Source organism: Cyphomyrmex costatus, unplaced genomic scaffold (assembly GCF_001594065.2).
Source record: "Cyphomyrmex costatus isolate MS0001 unplaced genomic scaffold, Ccosl1.0 scaffold18, whole genome shotgun sequence".
NCBI lineage: Eukaryota > Metazoa > Arthropoda > Insecta > Hymenoptera > Formicidae > Cyphomyrmex > Cyphomyrmex costatus.
The window spans coordinates 1,605,052-1,630,754 of record NW_017275824.1 but is presented as its reverse complement, the minus strand read 5'-3'; the positions used below and the strand labels follow the sequence as shown (position 1 = coordinate 1,630,754).

Sequence of the window (25,703 nt, the reverse complement as noted above, 5' to 3'; positions counted from 1 at the left end):
TTAGTACTAACTGTTGTGAACTAAATCCGATTGATCACTTGCGTTAGCCATTTAAACTTTAATATCGTACTGCGCGTCGTAAATTTTTACGTTCGCACGTGACGATTATAAAAGGTATAATGGGCAGTTTAGCAATAAAAGCTCGGATGCTAGGATAGAAAAGAAAATAAATGAATCTATATATATTCATCTCTGCATCATGAAATGTCATTTCAAATGCGAAGATGGCGGTCCTGACGTTTGTCGAGACTATGTCGCGTCTACAACTTTAAATTTGCCTCATAATTTTCTTACAACGACGCAATGAATAGCCCAAGTATCACATCATTCAGCAGCGTCACGCTGCGTCATAGGAATTTTATTTTTATGATAGTTTAGACTAGTCTGCAGTTCATGTCTTTCACAGTAAGGTCATGAAACAAGAAATAACAAGATACAGTGGCGATTTTTCGACGTTCAAAAAGGTGATTTATATCAGTTCGGGGGGTAGCATTAAGTTATTTCTATTATATTATATTTTTATTTTTTTTTTTAATTATAACAAGCATTCTGATAATAAGCTGAAGCCCGAATTTTAATATAACATGCGATGAAACATGAATAATATAAAAACGATTATTTATATCGCTTTTCGTAGTAATTAAAACGATAATTAATTTAGTTATACGTTACGTTTACATATTACGTGAATTAACATAATGTATGTAAAGTATAAAATTATATTGCTTATAAAATTGAGAATAAATTTTATTATTTTTCTCACACTATTTTACTATTGATAAATTTAATCCGTCTATAAGTCCGAATAAAAGTGTACAATCCATTCTCGTAAAAAGTTTTGTCGATACGTTAAGCTAAATAAGTAATTTCTATTCAATACGCAGGGTGAATTTCACCTTTTCATCTGCAAATAGACGATAGCGATTAGAGGTATATAAAGGAAGAATCGAAGGAAGTCCAGGTGGATATTATTGAGGGGAAATAGTAGAAACAATAACAGGAAAAGAACGAGAAAATAGGATAAAGCACAGTGGGTCACGTAGAATAAACGAATAAAATTTGCATCGATAGGACGTGCTGCACGTATACTAATTGGTCCATATTAAAAATACACACGATTCATATTTCTTCATTTATGAGGTCTTTTACCTTGGTCAAAATAAATTTTCTTGTTTTAATCTGTTTGATATATACTGGATTGTTTTAATCTTTTGTCCTCTTGTAAAAAAGTAATTATTAAAATTAATTTAATAAAGAAACAAATATTTTTTATAAATTATTTGATTATACATAACTTTGCATTTAAATTTTTTTAAATTTTATTAGTGCAAAAAATTCTGTGGAAAATTTTCATATCATTTTATTTCTTTTTCTCTTGTAATAATAAGTGCTTGTACGTTAGCGTACGTTTTGTACTTTTTATTTATCTTATATATGATTTCCATTTCTGGTTGATTTCATAGCGGCAGACTTGCAGGTGCCTCACCTTCCTCACTATTTGCGTATACCACATTTATCTTTTGTATATTTCTTCTCGATTTTTAATTTCTATATAACCTGGCATGTACATTGCAATAAATTATTATTATTATTATTATTAACTAATGTATCATACACGTACGCACACATATTTAGTATATAAAAAATCAAAATATATACTTTTTCTTTAAATAATGGAAATCATATAATAAAATTGATATTGTATCAACGTATAAAATTGCGCGTTATTTTTACAGAAAAATAAATTTTAACGACAGAGTTTTTTACAATTTAATTTATGATAAATTTTAGAATTTTACAATTTTTAAAATAACTTTTATTCTTGTATTTGATACATTTTGTAAAGTTAGCTATTATTTTTAAACCTTTTGTAACATTTCTTTTAAGAGATAAATCATGAATAATTTGGATCTCTTTCTTAAAGTCACTTCTTTATGTGAATATTTCAAGCATAAATAATATGCGTAATATCGAGTGACTTTTAATTTCCTGGAGGGAATGGTTTTAATCGATCTAGAAAATGCACTCTGTCACGTCGAAGTGGAAGTCCGACGAATACGAAAAGTACGGCAAGCTTAAACGAAGATAAAGGTCACACGTGTAAGTTCACAATATTGAAAAGCGTTCTTTAACGATCAATTGACCGGAAGCAGCGATGCAAAAGAATGGACACTGCTGAGGGAAAGTTGTTAATTGAAAATTACACTATTGAGGGAACATCGAAATTGGCAATTAAGCACTGTTACAGAGGGAAAACAAAAATTTTCAAGTAAATGAGATGTCTGCGTGATTTTGTGTGACAGCGAAGAGAGCTTAACTTTATCTTCACCATAAATTTCCCTTTACTGCGTCACTTTAGATCCCGCGAACGCAGCAGGTGTTTACGGACCAAGTTTACGATTAAAGCGCCTGCAGGATTTCTATAATTGCGTTGCTGCGACTTTCTCGACTTTTCTGTCAAACTTCCTTTTTTTCAGACGTACATATAATATATGTATAATGAAATATAATATTAAATTTAAATAAATTGCTTAAAATTTGTGATTCATATAATTTTTTTAAGAATAACGTTTATAACATTTAATACCATTTAACAATATTTGTTACTTTTAACATCATTATCAAAAACTTCTGCTCAAGTTTTTAAAACAACGGCTAAGTAAACGAAAATCTCTTTGATAAACTTGATGCTATTTTATTTATATACATTTTTATTATGTAAATTTAAAATATTGAATCAAAAATATAGGATAGTAAACTTTATAACGATATAAACTTATTGTATAAATATAAACAATATGTCTACACTTATAGTAATTAAATAAAATATTTACGACACCATAAATCGAGTTTCACACGGTGATACGATATAAATGTATAGATAATAGGTGGTCGAGATCTTCGCGCTGGCGCAAAACTCCCACCATGAATGTCTTTGGCACGCGCTATAGGGGCGATTCGACGTTTCCACGCCAAATCGAGTTCGGCTTTTTCCCCGGCATGATGTTGACGTTCTGATTTTGCGATACAGTGAAAGAGAAAAAATTACAAAAACACTGTGCGCGATCGTGTAATACAGTATGTACGCGTTTATTATTTTTCAATTTTGAATTTCAGTCATCGTCAAACATCAATAATAGTAGAAACTCCATAAAAAAAAGTGAAGAATTATATTATTATAGACAAGCTGACGCGAAATAAAATATTGCGATTGATGCGCGGTTAATTATCATATTGAATAAAATTCATGTATAACTAGAGAGAACAATTTTGTTTCCAAGAAACAAAAGTAAAAATAAAAATATAAACTAAAAATCGTACTCAAAATCTCACGTTTTAGATGTGTTCAAGGTATTGTTGTTTTGTTAAAGAAATGATACATGCTACATATTTTTAAAACAATGATTCATATCACGCGATATTGATGCTGTCACAAGATTAACGTTTGGCCTTCGTTCTCGTTTTATTTTTATTATCGTGAATGAACAGAGACATACAAGTGATGATATACCGTGAATCAAAGAAGTCAACACGAGTGCAAGGAAGTGCATTCTATTGCAGGGTGCACTTCTACACAGGTAACGCAATATAGAATATAATATATAACACATTTAATGTATAATATACATTAAAAATGAATTTTAATAATATTTTTAAATATATTAGATATCTTTCTATGTATATGCGTATTTTTATTTAATAAAAATTTTAGATCTCTTAACAATACTATATCGCTACTTTATTTAAAAAATAATACAATTAAAAAAACGTAACTTTCGAGCTATTATTATTAAGTATTACCATAAATTACAATTTAAAAAGGATAGTTTTTATTTTAAAAAAATTTTTTTTACATCTCAAAAACAGAGTTTTTTTAAAACAAGAATTTTAAAACAAAAACAAAAATGGTTGATTATGTTAAAAATGTATTCGTTTTGCTTATATTATTTAAGCAGTCTATAATTTTTTATTAAATTAAAAAATAATTTTTCTCTTTTTTCTGAAAAACTTAATTTTTTTAGTTGTGTTACTTTTGAAGTGAGGGAATAATATATTTACAGAAACAAATTTACAATTAATATATATACAACTAATATATTATATATTTACAGAATTAAATACAAATCTTAATTAGTATAAATTAGTGCTATTAGAATTGTCATAATAAATAATACGGGAAATAAAAGTAACTTTATTGGCGTATATATCTAATAATTGAAAACAATGAGCTAAAAATTGTCTTCTGGATGTTTGCGAAATCGCAATGCAACAGGTGACGCCAGACATCCAGGTCCGGATTAAAATTTATGATTGTCGCATGCATCATGCTACTCAATACGTGCGAGTTCGCTCCAGTTTCGAAGTAGATCGTCATGAAGATTTATGCGACCGAATATTTCCTCATGATAAACGATGACTTGGATATGTAAGACGCGTCCCTTTCCTAGAAAATAATCTAAAAGTGACCACATCATTGATCGATAATACATTCCGATGATATATCATCAGACACTCTTTCTAGCAAACTACCCTCTGTGTAATAGAAACACGGTAGATTATTATATCTGTAATAGTAAGGCAATTTCGTATTCCATATATATAAAAACGAAAAACTAATTGAGCATATACAAAAATGATATACATGATCAATATAGACAAAGCAAAAGAAACGGACTAATACATCTTGATGCCAGCGTTGCGAGAAAATTAGAAAACTTTAAACAGTTTAAAAATGATCTTACATTTTTATTTATTTTACTACAGAGATAAATGAGGAAAACGGTCGTTGTGATAAATAACTTTACTCGTTTGTGATAAATAACTTTGTTTTCCTACCAAGTACAGTTATCTACATTTCTGTGCTGTCAGGTCCATTCGATTTCAGTTCGCAAGATCTTTCCTTCTCATTTAATGCATAATGTATAGATGAAGTATGTACCTATAGACGAATGTATTAGATGCAGCGATTAGCGCTTTTTTTTTTATCAAGCAAAATGGATTGTATTTTATTATTTCGAACCACACAACACAACACAACCACACACACACACACACAACACACACACAAGTCATTATTTACATTTATACCGAATATTATACTTATGGTATTGCTGCAATAATTGGAACAAGCATCATATTATCGCATATGCGTAAAATTAAATATATTCAATCCAAGCTATAATTATTTTTGTAATTAAAATTGTAAATAAAATAAACAAAATCGGTATATCAAATAATTACAACTTGAGGAAATATAGAAAATAACTTTACAGTAAGTTTTACATGGTAAATGCAATTTGTATGAGATTCTAATTTATTAATAGGTAGTCCATGTTATTGATATTTAACGGTTTCAATGGCATTGGAAGCTGCAATCATGAATATTGCGCGCGATCATATCTGAGAGATTCCAATAATTGGATACAGAAACTATAATTGTCTTATAAATGAAGGAGAAGTTCATGAAGCTTGTCAGTAAACTTCTTTCTTAACATACTTTATGTAATAAAACTGAAGCAGAAGTTTATAATGAGTTTCATAATATTTACAATAAATTTCCTTGCTAATAATAAGTTTTATTTCTTTATGACAAATATTAATGTCCAATTTTTTATCCATTATAACTAAACATAAACTCAAGGAAGAGCTATGAAATTTTATTGTTATTTTAAATGTTAAATATTTTATTTGTATTAATTATATCATTACTGATGATGGTGCTAATGCAAACTATTAAAAATACCTTGCTAGAAAGATTAACGTTGTTTAAAAGATGTAAATTTTAACCTTGAAGACCGAATTCTCTAAAATAAATATAATTTTACAGAAAGAGCAATTGTGTCTCTGTCACAATTAAATCATTTTAGTTTCACTGTACTAAAACGTACAATATAATAATTTGATTGACTTCTCTTGAACTTGTTTGCTTGCGTTAGAGTCAAAAATATGATAGGATTTATTTTATTTTTAACTCTCCTAATTTCTTTTATAAATTTTATTAGTAATTTATATAATAATATGAAATATAATAAAAATATGTCTTCTTGATTTCAATGAAAAAAGGACTTTATTTTATTAAATTTATTATGACACTTTGATTTATTACAAAACTGCATAAATTTAAAAACTAAAGAATTACGACAAACTGAAAAATCTATTCGAAAATTTTACTAATTAAATCTTAGTATTACATTAATTTAAAAAAAAATTTTACATACACATTAAGCGTTTTATATATATATAAGTCATAATCCAATTATAATTGATATAATTGATATTCAATTTGCATCATCTCAATTAAAATCTCTTTCGAATACATATTGTGCAAACCAAAAACAAAATTCCAAAATTGTTAAATTAAAAATAACGCATAAGAAATTCAAGATTATAAAATAAAATTCAATTAAGTGATTGCGATTTTTAATACAAAAATAATTGTTCAAAATTTGCGTAATAATTTCGAACGATTCTTACACATCCTGTTCGATCTCAATTGAACAGAAAATTGCTATGCGCACGCATTATCAAGTGCCCGTGCCAATTTCACATAAACATCATTGTAATTAGAAATCGATCGGTCGAGACTGCATTTTCTCGACGTTTTGTTTCAAAAAACTCAGTTTAACGCTCTCGATTATCATCCATGGCTGTCAATCGATGTCACATTCTCGCGTTTCTCTATCATATTTGCACCGAGTTCGGTGATAATACGAATCCAAGTCGGATCAAATGACAGATTGAATTATGTTCAGCGTTGACGCCTTCCGAATGAGGGATTAATTTCCCGATCGATAGTAGTTGTTCCAACAAAGAGCTCTGTATGATAATGGAACTATAACATTGCTCGTTGCTCCAAACAGGATCAATGTGCGTTAATCTGGACCGCCTGTTGTTCCAAAGAGCCTTGTACATTGTATTGTATTATATTACTGTTACTGGGAATTATTAATATTTCCAAGATAGAAGTGCGAGGACTTGGTAATGTAATCGCGTAGACAATTTTCTTTTATAGAAGCCATACGAGAAAAGTGATGTTCGTAGAATCGCACATCAAGCGTTATGAGATTGGCTCACATCGATTCTATATAATACAACGTAAAAAAACAAAAGATTCTAACTATATGGATCTCGACAGCTTAACCGAAAACAACGCAACAGAATTTTATTACATTTTACTTATCGTGATCGAGATACATTATAAAATGTCTCGAGTGATTGCACTAAATGATTTTTCATTTTGTCATTTTAAAATCCTCGCATACGCCAATTTGTAAATAAAACCTGAATGAAGACAATAAATACTGCCATGAGTTGGAGCGTGTTTCTAAATCTTTAAAGCTTGACAAAGTGCGACCGTGATCTACTGACCGAACGACAAGTCAACGCCTGAAAGTTTGTGCCAATAAATTAAGAAGCGCGGACATGTTAGTCAACTGAATGAAGACATTTCTGTAACTCCGGAAAATTCTAGAATAAGAAAAGCTATGTGTGGTACGTGAGGAGGCACTTAATGTAGAAGATTTTCGAAAATTTTGTTAAAATAAATGATCAACTATATGCATTTATCGAGGAACTTTCCATTAAAATTTAATGTGATGCAAGTAGGCCAGATTATATATGTGTTATTTATAATCCAATCATAGCTTTTTGTTATTAAAATGTAAATTATTCGAGCTGACAGCATTCTTTGCATTTAAACACGTCAATGCAACAACTAAAGTAAAATTAAAGATCGCATGCTTTGAAATTATAATATTATGTAAAAAAAATTGAATCCGTTATGTTTAAATACTTTAAAAAAGAATTAGATGAAGATGTAGTACATAATGAAAATCATCAGCTTTATGCCCGAAATACACGACAGTTCGTTAACAAGATGCTCCAAAGTACAAGTGAATGAATTATACCCAAGAGAAATCATTCGCGTCGAAAATTGTATAGACGATGGAACGTAAACCAGATAAATCAGAGAATTTCCCGTCCTAGTTTTGATGAGCGGTTTCCAGATATTGTTCGACGACGAAGAAATTAACTATTCATTGTGAGCAATTAGAAATGTTGAATGTCAGTTGAGAGCACGATCTGCTTCAGAAATAGCTCCATGTGTTTCCGTTCTGTTCGATGAACGGCGTTCACGAAAGCATCGCGTCGCTGATTACAACACCGATATGAACGCAACAAGCGTGGAGATGAGCATACTCGCGCGCGCGTGGAAACGATTTGCGGACGTGATGACGCAGAACGAGTTTAGGACTCCGCCGAGAATGCAAGGTGGTGTGCCGTTCGCGATTTGTGACTTTTGTAAAGTGCTGGAATGTGTCTAGTTTTGTTTTGTCAAAGCACAATTGCCGATTGTATCTGCAGCTCATGTGGCTCGGATAAAGTCGGGATTGGTTTGTATCGACAGAATTGTTTAACCCTTAGTTCCGACTCCAGGGTCGTTTACGACCCTGCCGAATTTTCAAAGTGCTGTAGTTTTTGAAAACGGGTAGGGAGCGCGCATAAAAAAAAAATATAAAAATTTTTTTTTTTCAAAATATTACTATTGGGGCTTCAACTTGAAGGTTGAAGGAAGTTACTTGAATTTTTTCAGATTTTTTGAAGCGTTTTTATTGTCCCAAATAACGCTCGGACGCGAACGACCCTGGAGTCGGAATTAAAGGTGCCGAAAAGGACGGTCGGAACTAAGGGTTAAGTAGATAAATTTTTGTTCAGTGTTAAGAAAAAAATAATTACTGACAATGAGAGTGTTATTATTATTATTGGAAATATAGCCTTAGTTTTTCTAAACAATTTTTCGTGTAAACTTTGTGTATTGTGTACGTATATTGAAATATTATAAGATTAAAACGTGTCATAATTTAATAGCTTTTACTTTAATTAAAAAGTATCAAATGATCAATATAATTGATTTGTTTTTGTTAAATTATTTGAATTTATCCTTTATTTTTTTTCAAAAATGTATATGTATATTTATAGCATATATAAAAAATTAATGTATTAATAAAATTAATCAATAATTTTAGTGTTAAAATGTATTATAATATATAAAAAAGTTGCAATACATAAAAAAATTTCGATTTATGTATGTCTAACCACTTTTGCGCATTAATGCCGCGATTTTATTTTGATAAACAGGATTATACGCGTTTCTGTATATTTATAATCTCCATGGCATTTGTCGTTCATAGGAAAATGTGATATTTTAAAGACTAAATAGGTGATGGTACATGTATGGCTGAGAAATGGACCAGACTAAAGGCGATGCGTTAAAAGGTCAGAGTATGGTATTCGAAAAGCCATACTCTTGACAGAACAGTTAATATAATTGTAACAATGTGGAAAGCGGATCTTTGTTAACAAACAGGGATATCATATATGACTGGAAATCACATCGCATATTATCAAGATCTTTTTGAAGGCATCCACTTCTCGTTAGCGACGAATTTTGTGAATATAATTTTACGCGTTAATGAGATCATTGAGAAAGACAGTGTTCCTGGAAAATAGAAACTGATCCACCACCGACGTAATGAATGAAACTGTTACAATGCGTGCACACAGCGTGCACGTCACAGGCAGATGCTGTGCATTAGCAGCTACATTAGGATTCATCATATAATTAGCATAACGGACATAGATAATTGACCAAAATGAAATGATTGCGAGATTCACGATGTAGCAAGATAATCGACTTATTTCGTGTTTTGAACGATTCATAATACACAGAAAAGTTTTCTAGCTAAAACATCTAAAAATTTAGCTAGGCACAAATCTAAAAACAAGTTTCTGTAGAATGTTCAAACTGAATATTAAGATCTCGATACAAATTCTTGCATAACGCATAATTTATGAGAAAATGAGCCATCCAAAATTCATTTATTTCCTTCCTTTCCATAAAATAAAGAACTCTGATTGGTTGATTCTCTTATCTTATGTATTATGTATTATGCACAGGTCTGTGCTCCGGCTTTTAGAATGACAAAACTTTTTGCAGTAAGGCTCATCACGCTCGAGTTTCTTACGTAATCATTTTCACGGTTCAACACAATTATTTTCAAATGTATATCTAAATTTGTAGATGATATACCTAAATTTAACTACATCGTAGATTTATGATTTTGCTATAAAATTATAAATCATTCAGCAAAATCGTTCTTTCCGTGTGAATTCTTAAACGTCTCAGTCGACACTAACTGAAAGTAACATAACATTTAATTTCGCGCTCAACAAAATAAATGTACCATATTTTGTTACGGAATAGTTACATCATTAAGTGCGAAATTATTACGTAGGCGTTATACGAAATTTTCTCTAACAAAAATTTGCGCTACAGCTTACATCAATTACGAAACGTGCCATAGAGAGAGAACAATATTGCGTTTGTCTAATAATTGAGAAATTTACAGGCGGCTCTTTAATTCTCGCGTAAATTGACTGAAATTAATCGAAACATCAGGGAGGATACGAAATGTCGTCTTGTTAATCGACGGATAATGGGAACCGCTATCAATCCGTAATATCAGCGCCATAGTATCTTCTATAATACATTATTACTACATAAGTGCGGAAGTTGAGATAATCGTGATAGTCTTGCAAGATATACGCGATAATCTTGCTTTCAAATCTCAGTTACGATCATATCGCTCGATGTTTGCTTTCTCAAAACGTAAATCAGCCGTTGTCAAGCTGAAAAAGACACTTGTAATTTCAGATCAACACGAAGGTAAGCAGCGCTAGGATCTTATCGTGAGAAGCTATTCAACTCGTGGAAACACATTTACAAGATGTAGACTGTCAAGAACATCCATGGCGCATGTAAGCCGAGATTTCACTGACGGATCTTCACGAAAACGTCGATATTCTTCGGAGAAGACATCGTAATTGCATTCCACAGAATAAATCGCCGCTACGATGATCTTGAATACTTATGGACGAGGTTAAGCAACAAAAATATCGCAGAAAAAATACTCGTAACGCGGAGATATCTGCGCGTTCCAGCAGTCGATTTGAAATTTGACCACGAAATCCCAAATATTAATCTGCTTACCGTCTTTGCGAAGTTGACGCGTCTTGTGAAGTCGATTTTCGCCAATCAGAATTTGATAAAGGAAATAAGATGATCTCGACTACAATAGCAAATATCACCAGTACCCTCCATGGTGCGGCGGATTCCTGGAGATTCTCGAAAGATGAGAATCTTCAGGAACTTCGTTCCACGATCGATAGTATTATCCATACGAATCCGCGATACGAGAACTATTCGAGCACGATCGTCGCTTTTCTCAGAGATGAAAACGTGTTGGACCGTCGAGATTCCCTGTACATCGTGCTGCCGGTCACAGTGATCTACGTCGTGATCTTCTTCACCGGACTGATCGGCAACATCTCCACGTGCGTGGTGATCGCGCGCAACAAGTCCATGCACACCGCTACCAATTATTATCTCTTCAGCCTCGCGGTGTCCGATCTGCTGCTACTCGTGTTCGGACTGCCACCAGAGATGTATTACATATGGTCGCATTTTCCGTACATCTTCGGCGAGACATTCTGCATTATCCAGAGCTTCGCCTCGGAGACCTCGGCTAATGCCACCGTTCTCACCATCACGGCTTTCACCATCGAGAGGTGAGCTAAGAAATATTAGGATATATCGCGCGTACATTAAACCTGACTGTCATGGATACAACGACACTCGCCGATCCCATATCCTGTCAATCATTCAGTTTTTATCTATCGATATCATGTTTTTCTTTCTTTTTTTCACGAATCATGTGCAATAACTGCTGATGTAGGTATTTCAACTGAAATATCTATATCGCCAGTTTGATGAAGAAATCGATAAAATAAAATACGAATATAGAGAGAGAGTGAAAAGCTCGCGCCAGTTTGTCGGTTCTATCTGCGATTTTGACTGCGTGTGAACATCGATAATCCGGCACACTCACAGGATAGAACCATCGACGAATTTCAATCTTCTGGGAAACAAAAAATGTTTGCGCTTTTTAATATTTTCACTCCTTTTTTTCTTTGCAGGTATGTGGCGATCTGTCATCCCTTTATTTCACATACAATGTCGAAACTATCACGGGCAATAAAGTTTGTGGTGGCGATATGGTTGTTGGCCCTCTGCCTCGCCGTACCACAGGCTATTCAATTCGGCATCGTCTACGGCATCGACTACGCCGACAACGGCACCGCCGTCCTGGACAGTGCCAGGTGCTCCCTGCGCTGGACGCTGATCGAGCATGCATTTGAGATCTCAACCATCCTGTTCTTCGTGCTGCCGATGACGATCATCATTGTGCTGTATGTGTTGATCGCCATCAAGTTGCGACGTTCGAGCCTGCTATCCACCACCGTTAGTAAAAGGCATCATGTTCACGGTGTGTTGAATCACGTAGACAGCAGTAGAGGGAAAACGAACGCTCAAAGGAACGTTATTCGCATGCTGGGTAAGTGATGCAGTTGCTTTGATAGTCGAAAATTACAACTTGCAATTCAAGTATTTTTAGGGACGCGATTTGAGATAATTAAAATCGGTTTATCTTGATTCTAAGTCGGAACTCGAGAAGCCACTAAAGACTTTCAAGATCTGTCAACGAATTTACCGAATAATAATCGACGATACAATACAAAATTTGTAGTCATTGGTAAAAATTTACAAAAAATTTTGATCGCCTTATCTCGAAAAATGCTTTGAAAATCACAGTACGCCTAAGAAAGTATCCTAAGACAAAGAAAAAAAAGACAAGTAGATATTAAAACTATAATCTCCCATTAATTTTAAATAAGTTTTAACAGAATTTCAGTTTGAAACTCGATTCTGTAGACATAATTAAAACTTAGCAAACTTTATTTAAAGAAAAATTTAAACTCTAAGAAATTCGTCATTGTAATATGTCTCATTTGTTTACTTTGCACATAGATAATACTTGTGACTATATTTTCGAAGAAATATATCGAGCGACATAATTTAAGAAACTTTATGGCAATTAAATAATTAGTTACATTAATAAACATGCTAGAGCTGCGACAGTTGAAAACGAGTTACATATTCATCATAGTTCAAAATTAGTAAGAGAGAGAGAGTTCGCATAGTTTTACATGCAAATCATTTAAACGTATCACGCCAGACGTTCTCTTCTTATGAAAAGTTTAAATGAGCTTAAGCCGCTCAGTTGGTATATTGCAAATGCTTAGCCAGATATTCCTGCAACAATCTCGTGAAGCATTCAAATCTATGCTTAATTCTTCGAATTTCGCTTAACAGAACGTATCTGAATAACGTATATCTGGATAATGCTGCAAACACCTTGCTGCGCCTGTGATAATATGCAAGTAATTTCGTAAACAAGCAAGTGCTTTACGACAGAGAGATACTGAAGTTTCGGCTTGTTTATCGAATAAACCTGTATAAGTATTGCGTGTTTTCCATAAACTTTGAGAATGTTAGCGATATAAAAATCATACGAGCATTAATTGAATTTCCTAACTTTCGATTATAACATGTAATGTTATGTTAACCGTCAGTTAACATATTAATGTAACTAATGATTCGATGTTATTATTTTTTAAAGTTTATTAAATTATATATTGCTGTTGAATATATTTCTTTAAAAATATATTGTCACAAGTATTGCATACAAAGTGAATAAATACGATATTTTAACAGATTTTAATGATTGATAATTTTTACATAATAAGAATCACAATATTACAAATTATTTGATAATTTTATTGTCATTGTAAATATCATCTAAATGATATAGGTCTTGCATTTCATAAAAACTATAGTATGTGACACAAATTGAGTAAAATTATGACAAAGAATCGAGAGTCACGCAAAATTTAGCCCAAAGGTCGAATGTTTCCAGATGGACATCTTAAATAAAAGTCGTAGAAACGCTATTTAAAAAAATTAACGACTCCATTAATTCCAATAATTGCTATTAATTGCTTGATGCAAAATTAAATATCGCTGTGTTCTTAAATAAAATATGAGAATCAGATAAAGATAAAAGCCATTTCCAAATATAACTTGGGCTGCTAAAAGAGAACAACATTCAGAAGAAGCAGTCATAGTACGCCAACGATCGATTCTGACGGGATGTAACCTCCTGCATCAACGTGCCAAGCTTCGCAATTTTTTTTCAAAACAAAAGTGTATATATGTGATATCTGTTTTTATCGAAACGCACAGAGAGATATCAGAAAATATCTACCGATTCTTAGGAGGGGAACCGATCCTGAGAAGGGGAAAGGAGGATCAGACATTTGATCGGGTTTTTACGACTTCGCATAAACTTCTTCTTATCTCGATGTCGATTCTGTTCATAACGATGGAGCTTTATTACATGACTTCTACTTCACCTTACGAATTTCTGCTGTGTTCGACATTTAATGTCGAATTTAAATTGTAAGAAATTTTTCTTGGATATTTAAGTTTTATTTTCTAATTATCTTGATGTTATTTATTTTTAATTTTTTGATAAAGCGATATTATAACTTTGCAAATAAAAATTTAAGAAAACTATATGTGTGTATAACACAATTTTTGAAAAAAATGGCTTTCTTTCGCGCGCACACACATACTACAGTTTTTTTTTAATTCTATATTCAAAAAATTAGTACAAATTTCACTTCTCCTTCGCACATTTTCTCTTTTTAAAAAAATTTTTCTCAAAGAACTCTCTCTAATAAAAATTTAAAAAGTTACCTTTACAAAAATGAACATGTAAATGTTTCGACATCTTCAATTTTGTTTTGGATTGATTATATGATTTCACATTTCTATCCTAGGTGATTTATTAATAAATTGCCTTCTCGGAATATCTTGGAAGAAGAAAATTTCTATGCTATTTCCGTATTGTCCTCGAACACGTAATAGATCTTCTATGCCTCATTCTTACAATACCATGATTCGTTCGTGATACGAATAGGATATCGACGAACTCGATCTCTAGAAAAATCCATTGACAAGTGAGACAAGTCTCTCGAGACTGACCATTTTGTTCAGCAAGACAACGAGATCTTCAAACGCAAGGAGATTTGAAAACAGCCTATGTCTTGGCAAATTAACTAAGTGATTTCAAACTCGTTTAATCTATATCCGTATATTTTCACGACTATTGAACACGCAGTTAGATGAAATCAAATAAATATCACAACATCAAATGAATAACAAGAATGTATAGGCTATCCTAGGTGTTACGGCTAAATCTTTCATCTTTTGAAAACGTATTGTTGTATTTCATTTAAATATCTCGTATGATACTAATAAATTTTTTTTAACAAATTTTAAGAATTTCGTCTTATCTAAAAGTAAAATTGTAAATTCCAACGTTTTAATTATTTCAGAGTTAACCGTAGATTAAAATAACTCGAGCATAGTGTAAATCATTTTACAATGCCGTTGCTCCACTTTCTTAAAGAATAAAATTATATATTTTTTGTAATTTTTTAAACTTAACTAATACTATTAATTTGATGACATTTCAAAAATTTTAACCCAGAGTAACCATCGTATAACTCTTTTGAAGTATGACCATGAAAGGTTAAAAGAACTAAGCTTTTTTCAATAAAATTTTATTTTTTGCTGGATTTTAAAACGAATATTATATGAACGTAATTCAAAATTAAACGTATGACTAACATAATATTCACCAATAATTCATTAATTTGAATATGTTCGCTAATCTCATTATTTTTCTTGTAAAGAAAAGTCGCGCGCCGTCACATTCCCAGCGAATTGATCGCGACGATATTAACGTCAGCGCAAAGAAAAAAAGTCATTCAGCGGCGCCCCAACGCGTAGTGATGAATTTGAAATATGAGGGTGTATAAGACCCGAATCGTTATAGACATTTCTCTCATAAATTATCTTCTTTTTTTTTTTCTAAGTCGCTACGAATAGCTTCAAATTCGAAGGCTTGCATCTAAAATCCCAGAGAATTATTCCACTCGCATCTGCTATAATAGCTATAGATAAACGACATGCTGTTCTCGTCAAGCTTCTATCATTCACGGTGTCATGTGGCGTCGATTTCATTCTCAGTCTCATCGACAAGTCGCGTCCTCGATATCGTCAGACTATTTTTGATAATGTCAGTAAAAGAATTAAATCAATTATAAATAAGCCGTCACAACTTAATTCTAATGACAATAACATAATAAGAAAGAATATAAATTGGTTAATTATACCTTACATAAAAGGATTTTCGGAAAGATTCAATAACATTGTTAACGGACTCAATCACAAAATTGCTTTCTTTAGTATTAATAAATTGAATGATTATATTAAGGTACAAAAAGATTCTATTCCACACGATACAAAAATGAATGTAATATATAAAATAAATTGCAATGATTGTGGTGCAACCTATGTTGGACAAACTAAGAGGAAATTGATAACAAGAGTTAACGAACATCGTAATCATATACGGAGGAATACTTCTTCCAAATCTGTTATCACGGATCATAGGTTGGATCATAGTCATGAATTTAACTGGAATAATGTGAATATTTTGGATTGCGAAAGTTTTTATCATAAACGATTGATATCAGAAATGCTTTACATTAAGACACAAAGTAATGGTCTTAATTTAAAAACAGATACCGATGGTCTTGATCGCTCATACGCTAATATTTTAGACAAACTAATAAACATTAATTTGACCTACTTGTTTGTGGTCTGTTGATTTGTAATAACGGTCTTCATTATATCGTTGTACATCGTCATATACAGACATATTGACGATGAAATTTGATCAATGCGATTTCTGTGATATAATTGATTTTATGTCTTTTGTCGATCAACTTGAGGTAAGCTTATTGAGTATTTAATTTTTACTGTTTTATCAAATTTTATAATTTTTTAAAAAAAGTTTTTAATGTAATTTATAATTCTTGATTATATAATTCACAGACATACTCAATTATTCGAACTAATGTACATACTTTCACGTGAAGAAGTGATAGTCTTGCCTCAGATTGGTTGTATATTACATACTGCGGGACAACATCATTGTTTGCAACTCTGAGTAATTTTTAATTTATATTGTATTGTCGCTGATGATGATCCGAAACGAAGGATCGAAACGTTCGACATAATATCTATGTTATAGATTTTAAGATTATATTTTTACGCACTGCTAACAGCGTTGACTCTTAATAGCCTTTGTATTTACTTAAATTTTTGTATTGTTTTTGCTTTCAAGGTCAAATCTAGAGATAAATTTGAACGAAGTAAAAAGGAAAAGATATATTGGATAAAGTAAAATCTAATTCATAACTTTATCGATTTAACGCTTCTCTCTTGTAAATACAAGACAATACACATATTATAAAAAATTGCATCATTAAACCTAAATTTCGATTTTTTTATTATATTTTCTTAGATTATAAATTTATTAAAACAAATGTAGTCAACAACTGTTTATGTCTTTGCGTTTGGTAGTATGTAAATAATATATTTATAAGATGTAATTCGTAGACAATTGGAACTGTATCAACAAAATTAATTTCAACTCTCATCTGAGTTATCTTTAATGCAAAAGTCAGGTACAAACTTATACTCTCATTTATTAAAATAGTTATATAGAGTTCAACCGGAAATAATTTTTTTTTATTTTGGTTAAATCGAAAACGAATATCTGATATGTGTCAATTTCGGTTGAAACCGAAAACCGAAATTTTTTTATGGGAATTTTAGAAAGATCGTATGTTTATGCGCATGTATACATATATTATGTACTTCTTAATTCATTAATATCATAATTTAATTATTGAAACAACAATTACTGTATCCTATTAATACCACAATTTGTAGTAATTGTATACATTCTTAGTAGCAAAATTATACATTATATCACACAAATAATAAAATTACACAAGATATAAAATAAAAATCTTTTTTAAACGAGTCTTTGAGAAATCATTGGAAAATAAATATTTCAGTGAATAAGTTTTTAAGATTGTAAGAAGTACTCATTACAACTCGATCAATTTTGACTACATCACCTTTAAAATACCCTTGTAATTTCGATGGAAATCGAAACCTAATCGAAACTTCGATCTTTAACAGAAACTGAAACTTCAGTCGGACTCTGCAGTTATATTTACATAGTACATTAAAATCCTTAACGTACATATGATACATGGCTAGGCAAACGCAAGACGCGACTGTCATTGTTATGTATGTGTCTACAGGAGCATTTTGATGAACGACTGGTTGCATACTTTTGCTCGCGCTAACCGGAGCGATTCCAGTCTATTTTCCGACCAATCGGCTTACGTAAGACTCGAGTAATCCCCCAAAGTACCGAAGCTTTCACGTGATCGTAGGTCGCATCCAAATTTACTCCGCATTATTGTGGCAGTTTGTAGATCTTCCGGGTTGCAATTTATTGCTCGCGTAAGTACGTATCAAAAACGTTGTAAACTCCCGTTATATCTTTATTTCTTAAGCTTTGTTGTGTATCATGAGTCAAGGGGAAGTTATTTTAGAATCTCAGCCTCAGAAATAAACTAATACGATAATTATTACGTCAATGAAGATATAAACGATTATATATCTAAGGTCTAATAATTGAGCGAGAAACTGGCAACAGTATTTGCTATATGTAATTGTAATACAAATACTGTGTTTAAAATAAAATTATTTCAAACACATGCCCAGTTCTGTCAATACTTTTGCAGGTATTGTATACAATATACTAGAGAACCAGAAATACAATACAATTGTATTTTGTATTGCAGCGGAGCTTATAAAAATATTTTGTATTTTTTATTTTAAATTGGAAGATTAAAAGTATTTTATATTTTTTAATAATTTAAATAATAAGATTGATTGACAATCTTAACTTTACTTTCAGTCTTTTGTTTCGAAATAATGAAATATAAAATATTTTTATGTGCTACGCTAAAATATACAATTGAGTTAAAAATACTGTTTTTCAAATAAAAGTATTTCAAATACATGCTCAGTCCTGAGAATTGGTCTAATTCTTTGTTCTTATGTAAGTCTAACTCTTATGCAAGAGTACCATTCAAACATAACATCGAAAATAGCTGTAACTATGAGTAACACAAATCGGACATGGCAAAAAGCTTTATTTAGGTTTCTCTTATCAAAACATGAAATGTGTCGATCTCGAGCTTAATGAAAAAAAAGCGTATGGTAAAACACGTTTTTTACTTCGAAAATACGATTAGTATTTTTACAGTCCCTCTATGGTATTCTTACAGTCCCTCAATGTGTAAGAATTCTAATAGCGCTCTAGATTCCATACATCCTATCTCAAACATTACGTAGTAAGCGTAGTAAGCGTTACGTTACTCAGATAATCTCGATAACAACAGAAGGTTAACGTACTAAAAATATCTAAACGTTTCAGCTCTAACTTTTCATTTCTGGATATCGCAAAGGATTATCGGAATCGGTAATGATTGTCTGTTTGATTCTCATTTGCTATTTATATGTATTGATTTATCAATCTAGCTTGAAAAGGAACATTCAAGCGTATTTCGATAAATCATATCATTTTTTTTTTAACACAATAAAGAATTCTTTTTTTCTTTATCAAATCTGTCGAAAAGATAATGCGTATTTTTGAAAGAAAGGAAAAGTTTGTTATATCTTCTACACGAACATCTACGTTTCCTTTTCTCTCGCGCCGATCGAGGACAGAAATCAAATCCACTTCTCACAAAGATGAAAATAAGTAGAAGATATATTTGATTGGTTTCGAAAAGTTATGTCTATATTTAAGTGCGTAGTTATAATGGATCCTAGATGTTATCAAATCGTTTATTCAATACAAAACAAATCGTGTAGGGGAATTCACTATTCTTCATAAATCGTGGAGAGACATTAATGTTTATTTTGAGTTTTTGAATCTTCTTGAGATATTTTTCATTAAGAAATATAATTAACAATTTATTACAAATACACACGTACATAAAATTATATATATCTCTAAAAATATACATAAATTTGATATTAATAATTAAATTTTCACATATAATTAAAATAAAAAATTAATTTATAACATCTATCTATATCCATTTTAATAATAATTAAATTAATTTTAAATTTAATTTATGCTTATTTTTAGATATTTATAATAATTTAATTCTAATATATACAAATAATTATAAATTAAGATATATATATATTGATTATGTTTGAAATCACTCTTCTGTTGAGAATGGAGATACGATCGTGAATTGTCGATGATAATCAGACAACTCTGTTTGCACGTGGCGCATTTACTGACATTTATATAATAGAGATCACGTGCATGTATGTACATTTAAAGCCGCAAGCTTCCGCGCACGTGTATAATAAAATAAAAGTTTTATTAATCAAACAGAGCTTTTATTAACAATTGCGAGCTTTTAAAAATCATAATTACCGCTCGACATTTTTTCATAATAATTTTCTATGAAGTTATACATTTGAAGCTATACATATAGGTATAATGTTTATATATATATATATATATGTATATGTAACATTTACGATACATAACAATAACAAAAATATTTAAATGTAAATACACGTTTATCAAATTGACACAGAAAGCAATAAAAGATTTGATAACGGATGTCACATTGACACATTTTTACATTGACTCTGCATAGTATCCTCGTTAAAACGTTAAAACGTGCAAATCTGAATGACGACTAGATTCTTGCGCGAATCTGAAAACGAAAAATTGTTCCGATATAATTCACCTGAATTTACGATCACAGCGGGATCACTTATTTCGTTCTCGACGGCTAGATGTCTCGGCCGAAGCAATAATCGAAATAAAAATGTCGACCTTCATACCATTGATCGTGTGGGCGAATCTCGTTTGTCGACAGTACGCGTGGCAATAAAATTGGTTTCCTATTTGCAAAAAAAAAAAAGAAAAATACACATCCCTACCTATTTCCGTATCATCGAACGTTTTCCACCATTGCGACAAACTGTGATGAACGATGTTTCGAATTAACGCATCGATGATTCATTTGTGTTTTCAGTCTCACGACAAGCACGCGTATCTACGGTCGCAGTATCCCACAAATTGTGAAAGAGTTAGTTATCGCGATGTTTTTCAGAAATTACGAAACGTCTCTCCAAAGCTATTAAAGATAGAAGCTTTTTCATGAAAGTTTTAAAGTTTGAAAATGTCATATATAATGTTATAAACATTTTCCAGAGTTTGGCAAACGTTCTAAACAATTCTTAACATTCTATTTTTGTTGTATTTTAGCGTAACTTAGAAAAAAGCAAAATTCGTCAATTAATTAGAACGGTATTATTATATCAATTATTTATTTCTGAGTTTTTTGTTTGCTAATAATTTTTTCTTACAATTAAAATATTGCAACTGTTTTATAAGAAAAAAAAGAGTAAAGATTTTCTTAAATAGTGTGTTCTTTTATAAAATTTTATTTAAAAAAAATAATTTTATATAAAATTAGCAAGTGTTTTTAAAACGATTACATTTGAGTTATTTCTGTATATTTGCTGAATCTCGAAAATTGGCAAATATTTTCTTAATGCACAACTTTCTAAGCTTTTCCATTGCTACGTAGAAGTTTGTGTTAGATCTGGAAATATTATTTCGTCCTACATAACTCATTCGCTTTTTCGACAGCCGTCAGATCCTTCAGCTTTTAACATTTAAGCAAATGGTAAAAGCTGACGCTCTGCCGAGGACGAACGGGCAAAGGGTAAAGCTGCTCTTTTTATGTACATTTTTACTATCCTTTTCCAAATTTAGTTTTAATAAAATAAAAAATATTCGCACAGCGAATTTAGCCTCTTTAACGTTTACGTATTCACGCTTGTGATCGCTCACGCTTTTTTTTGTACATCCCAGTCATTTCCCGTAAAGCCTTTATTAAAGTCTTTTTAAAAACCTTCTTCAAGGATATGGCTGTGAAATTGCACAGTCATTTTTTCAAGATTAAAGTTTAGATCCTCTTCGTTTTTGTTTCTCAGATATACATAAAAGTAATCAGGGTTGGCAAAGACTAATATTTTTTTTTAATAGTAAAACATTATGTTTTTTTAAAACATGTTTTTAATGCTTTAAATACGCTTTAAGTAATAATATTATAAAAAACATATTTAAAATATATTAAAAACATTGATTAAACATGTTTTAAACTGTATAAAGCATCTTTAAAATATGTTTTTTACCAAAACCCTTGAAGTATATAATATGATATTTCGTGAAAAAATCAAGTTAGAATCGATGTTTCGATTTTCCTAATTTCTAAAGTTAAATTGTCTTATCTCTTGAAAATTGTTGTCAAATGCTCCAACAGTATGGATAGTGCAATGTAATAAAAGTTCATTTTCTTGGTAAGTTTCATTACAGAGTAATGAAATCGCGAAAGAGGTGACTTGAAGAAGCACTGAATGAAGGCAAATGGTCTCTGCGATGTTACTTGTCTGTATATTTTCCTCGATACATTACGGGAATCGTGAGTCGAAGTGGATTTGTTCGCATCTCATTATTGAAAAGAGCTAATTTCTTATAAATATTCTACAAAATTATTTACAATTTTGAAATTAATGACAATAAAGCGCACATATTTTACTTGTATTATTAATTGTTGTAATCTAAATTGGAAAAAAATATTTTTTAAATATTTTAATTAAAATATATGCTATTTTAATTAAAATTACGATAATTTTTTTATTTTATAAAAATTATAATATTTCGCTTTATATTTTATCTCTTACATGAAGAATCAGTAAAATCGTTTTGTTCTGCTTCTCACTAGTATTTAACTGAACAGGACGTCATTATTGTCTTTACAGTTGCGGTGGTGGTGGCCTTTTTCATCTGCTGGGCGCCGTTTCACGCTCAAAGGCTGTTGGCTGTGTACGCTCAGAGCAGCTCATCTGAACCGGAAGCTACCGTGGTTATAGTCTACACTACGCTCACATACGTGTCGGGAGTGTTCTACTATTTATCTACCACAGTGAATCCGCTCCTCTACAATATCATGTCTAACAAGTTCAGAGAGGCTTTCAAGGTGAGTCGCCTCTGAGAACTTTAATCATTCTTCATAGCTTTATTTCCCACTGGCAATTTCTGCATGAACTGGTTTATAATTAAATACTTATTATATATTTGCAAGAAATAAAATAATAAATTTTATATAGTAATTAAAAAATATTTTATCAAATATAATTAATATAGATACTTGATATTAAATATAATTACTTTTCATTATTTTTAATATTTTTTAAAATTTCTTATATCCCCCATATTTTGTACAATGAATTATTATAACATAGATTCTATTACTATAAATTTTGTTTTTTTCGGACATTATTATTAAACATCCGTTATACGGTCAGAATAAAATTAGAAGAATTAAAAATTTTTTGTAATTTTACTTTTTATCTTTTCTTCCAGTCGATGCTGCCCAAGTATTGCATCAGGAAGTTCTCGTCTCACAAAGTCATCCGTCGACAGCCGACTTATAGCAGCTTGTCACGGTATCAGAGGTCAATAAGACATCGATTCGACGATGCTCAACACTCGCCTTCGATATCCATCAGCGACGAACAGCAACGATTAACGCATATCGCACTGGCGAACATGAATTTTTGCGAGCCGAATGGATTAGTAAAATCGCAGAACGAGCGAGAGGGACGGCCTATTAAAGAAACTGTAGGCTGCCGAGATTATACCAGAAGAGTGTCCAGGGACTCCGATTGTAGCCAACTTACTATGATGACGACGTTAAGCAAGCAAGGTTTGAACAATGAGGGTAACAATAACACGAACGAGTGTCTATTGAGAATCCACAGAACACCAAAAGCAGTCACTTTAGGTAGCGTCTCTATTTATGCCCTCCACTATATTAATTAATCTTGTACTAATCAATGGCATGAAGTTTCTTAAATTTACTGAATTAATTATTGGACAACTTTTTTCGAAAGAGACACATCTATATAATGCGTTATACATACATAATTACGTTTGCGTAAAATATTATCTCGCGAATATATAGATAATATTTAGAATACTTTTATTTAATCTTATTTTATCAAAATACGTATCTTAAAAAAATATGATGTAATGCATACATATTAAAAACTTCAAATAAGTATAAAAACACTGCTCTTGAAACGCAAGCTTATCATTTTGAAATTAATAAGCAAACTCTCGCAAATTTACACGTAATTATTTAGAAGCACCCACGGTCCAGCTTAGACCGCTACGACATTGTCTCATAATTTAGCGGTCCAATAAGAATTGATTTTTGATATTTTTACTCTTTTTTTTTATTAATACTTCTTAACTTTTATTCATATAAATCCGACAGATTAAGAAAAAATTTCCTACCACTATTTCTAGCAGGAATCTTCACGGAAAGACTGGGCTTTGGTACAAAAGGATTCTTTGCGCAGCATCGAAAAAATTTATCGGACAGCCCGTTGAAACTAAAATCGGAAAACGTCATTGCAATGCGACCACGATTTCACAGTCATCCAAGCATTGAAAGCACCAATACAATTAGTAACTCCAGTCTTCAGGACTTCGACGAGACCGAGTTCACAGGAACGGAGTCGTCGCCTTATATGGGTGAATTAAACTTCGAACTCGTGACTTGACGTCCATTTATCCCAGGAGAATGCCGTCTCTCGAATTAAACGCCGAGCTCAAATCAAATAATACTCTTTGGTTGGGAAACCGCAGGTTTGTACAAAGTTCTGATCCAAGAAGAGGCCACAATCGAGGCAAATTTTGATGCAACACAGATTTAGTTGTGTACTAAACGATGCATAGTTGCATTATAGGGATGAATCAGCGGAACTTGACTATCAGAGATGAGAAACTATCACACAGAGTTATTGCAAGAGGAGAAACCGATCCAATCATTACTATCATATGAAAATATGCAAAATATGTGGAAATTAAAGATAATGTAAATAAATGACATCAAAGTCATTACTTGTGGTTTGTGAATCTAAAAGGAACGCTTATGCGTGTTTATACTTCATACAAAGATCCCAGCTGGAAATTTTAACATGGACACAGGATGTAAAGCATGCGTGGATGTTTAATATCTAAAGTGCGTATGTATACGAATATTATACTTCTCTGTTTATAGCACGGCTGTTAATAAAGCTAGTCTTCTCTGCAAACGCGAGAGAGAATTTGCAGATGCAATTTCAGCGTTCCTAAGAATATATATATTATAGTAAACGTTATGATATTTTCGTTAATAAGATTCTCATTAATAAGAACGTCATTATAGAGGTAATCAAAGAGAACGTTCTGTCAAGACCGGCATGTAAATACATAAGCTAGCTTTTTATTTCCTATCCGTCGCTGATACTTATATATTTTGTGATAAAACAGATTGCACAATGGCTTTAATGTTATCGCAAAGACTCGTGCAGTCGTACACAACGTATGCAGCCTGCGCAACTTATTTATCTCAAGATAAAGAACTTGTGTAAAATCGGAACTGCTGCAAATATAATAGATGTACACTGCACAAAGGCGCAATAACAACTGCTAAATTAATTTTAATTGTTATCAATTCTCCATTTCTATAACATTAATTGCGTATGCTTGCTTCTGTTAAATTTATTTTGTTTTGAAAAAGAGAAACTATTATAAAATCTGAATCTCTCTTTTATTGGTTGTTTATTTCCCGATAAAACTAAAATCCTT

At 31.4% G+C, this 25,703-nt stretch overlaps 1 protein-coding gene across 1 annotated transcript; it reads left to right on the top strand.

Moving 5' to 3' along the window:
• The first annotated feature begins 11,119 nt into the window (after nt 1-11,119).
• Nucleotides 11,120-25,056, top strand: LOC108772126 (neuromedin-U receptor 2). The gene is made up of 5 exons (XM_018537580.1): nt 11,120-11,628; nt 12,037-12,455; nt 22,826-23,043; nt 23,430-23,850; nt 24,381-25,056. The coding sequence occupies exons 1-5, from the start codon at nt 11,120-11,122 to the stop codon at nt 24,632-24,634; spliced, it is 1,821 nt and encodes a 606-aa protein (XP_018393082.1). The 3' UTR covers nt 24,635-25,056.
• Nucleotides 25,057-25,703: the final 647 nt, after the last annotated feature.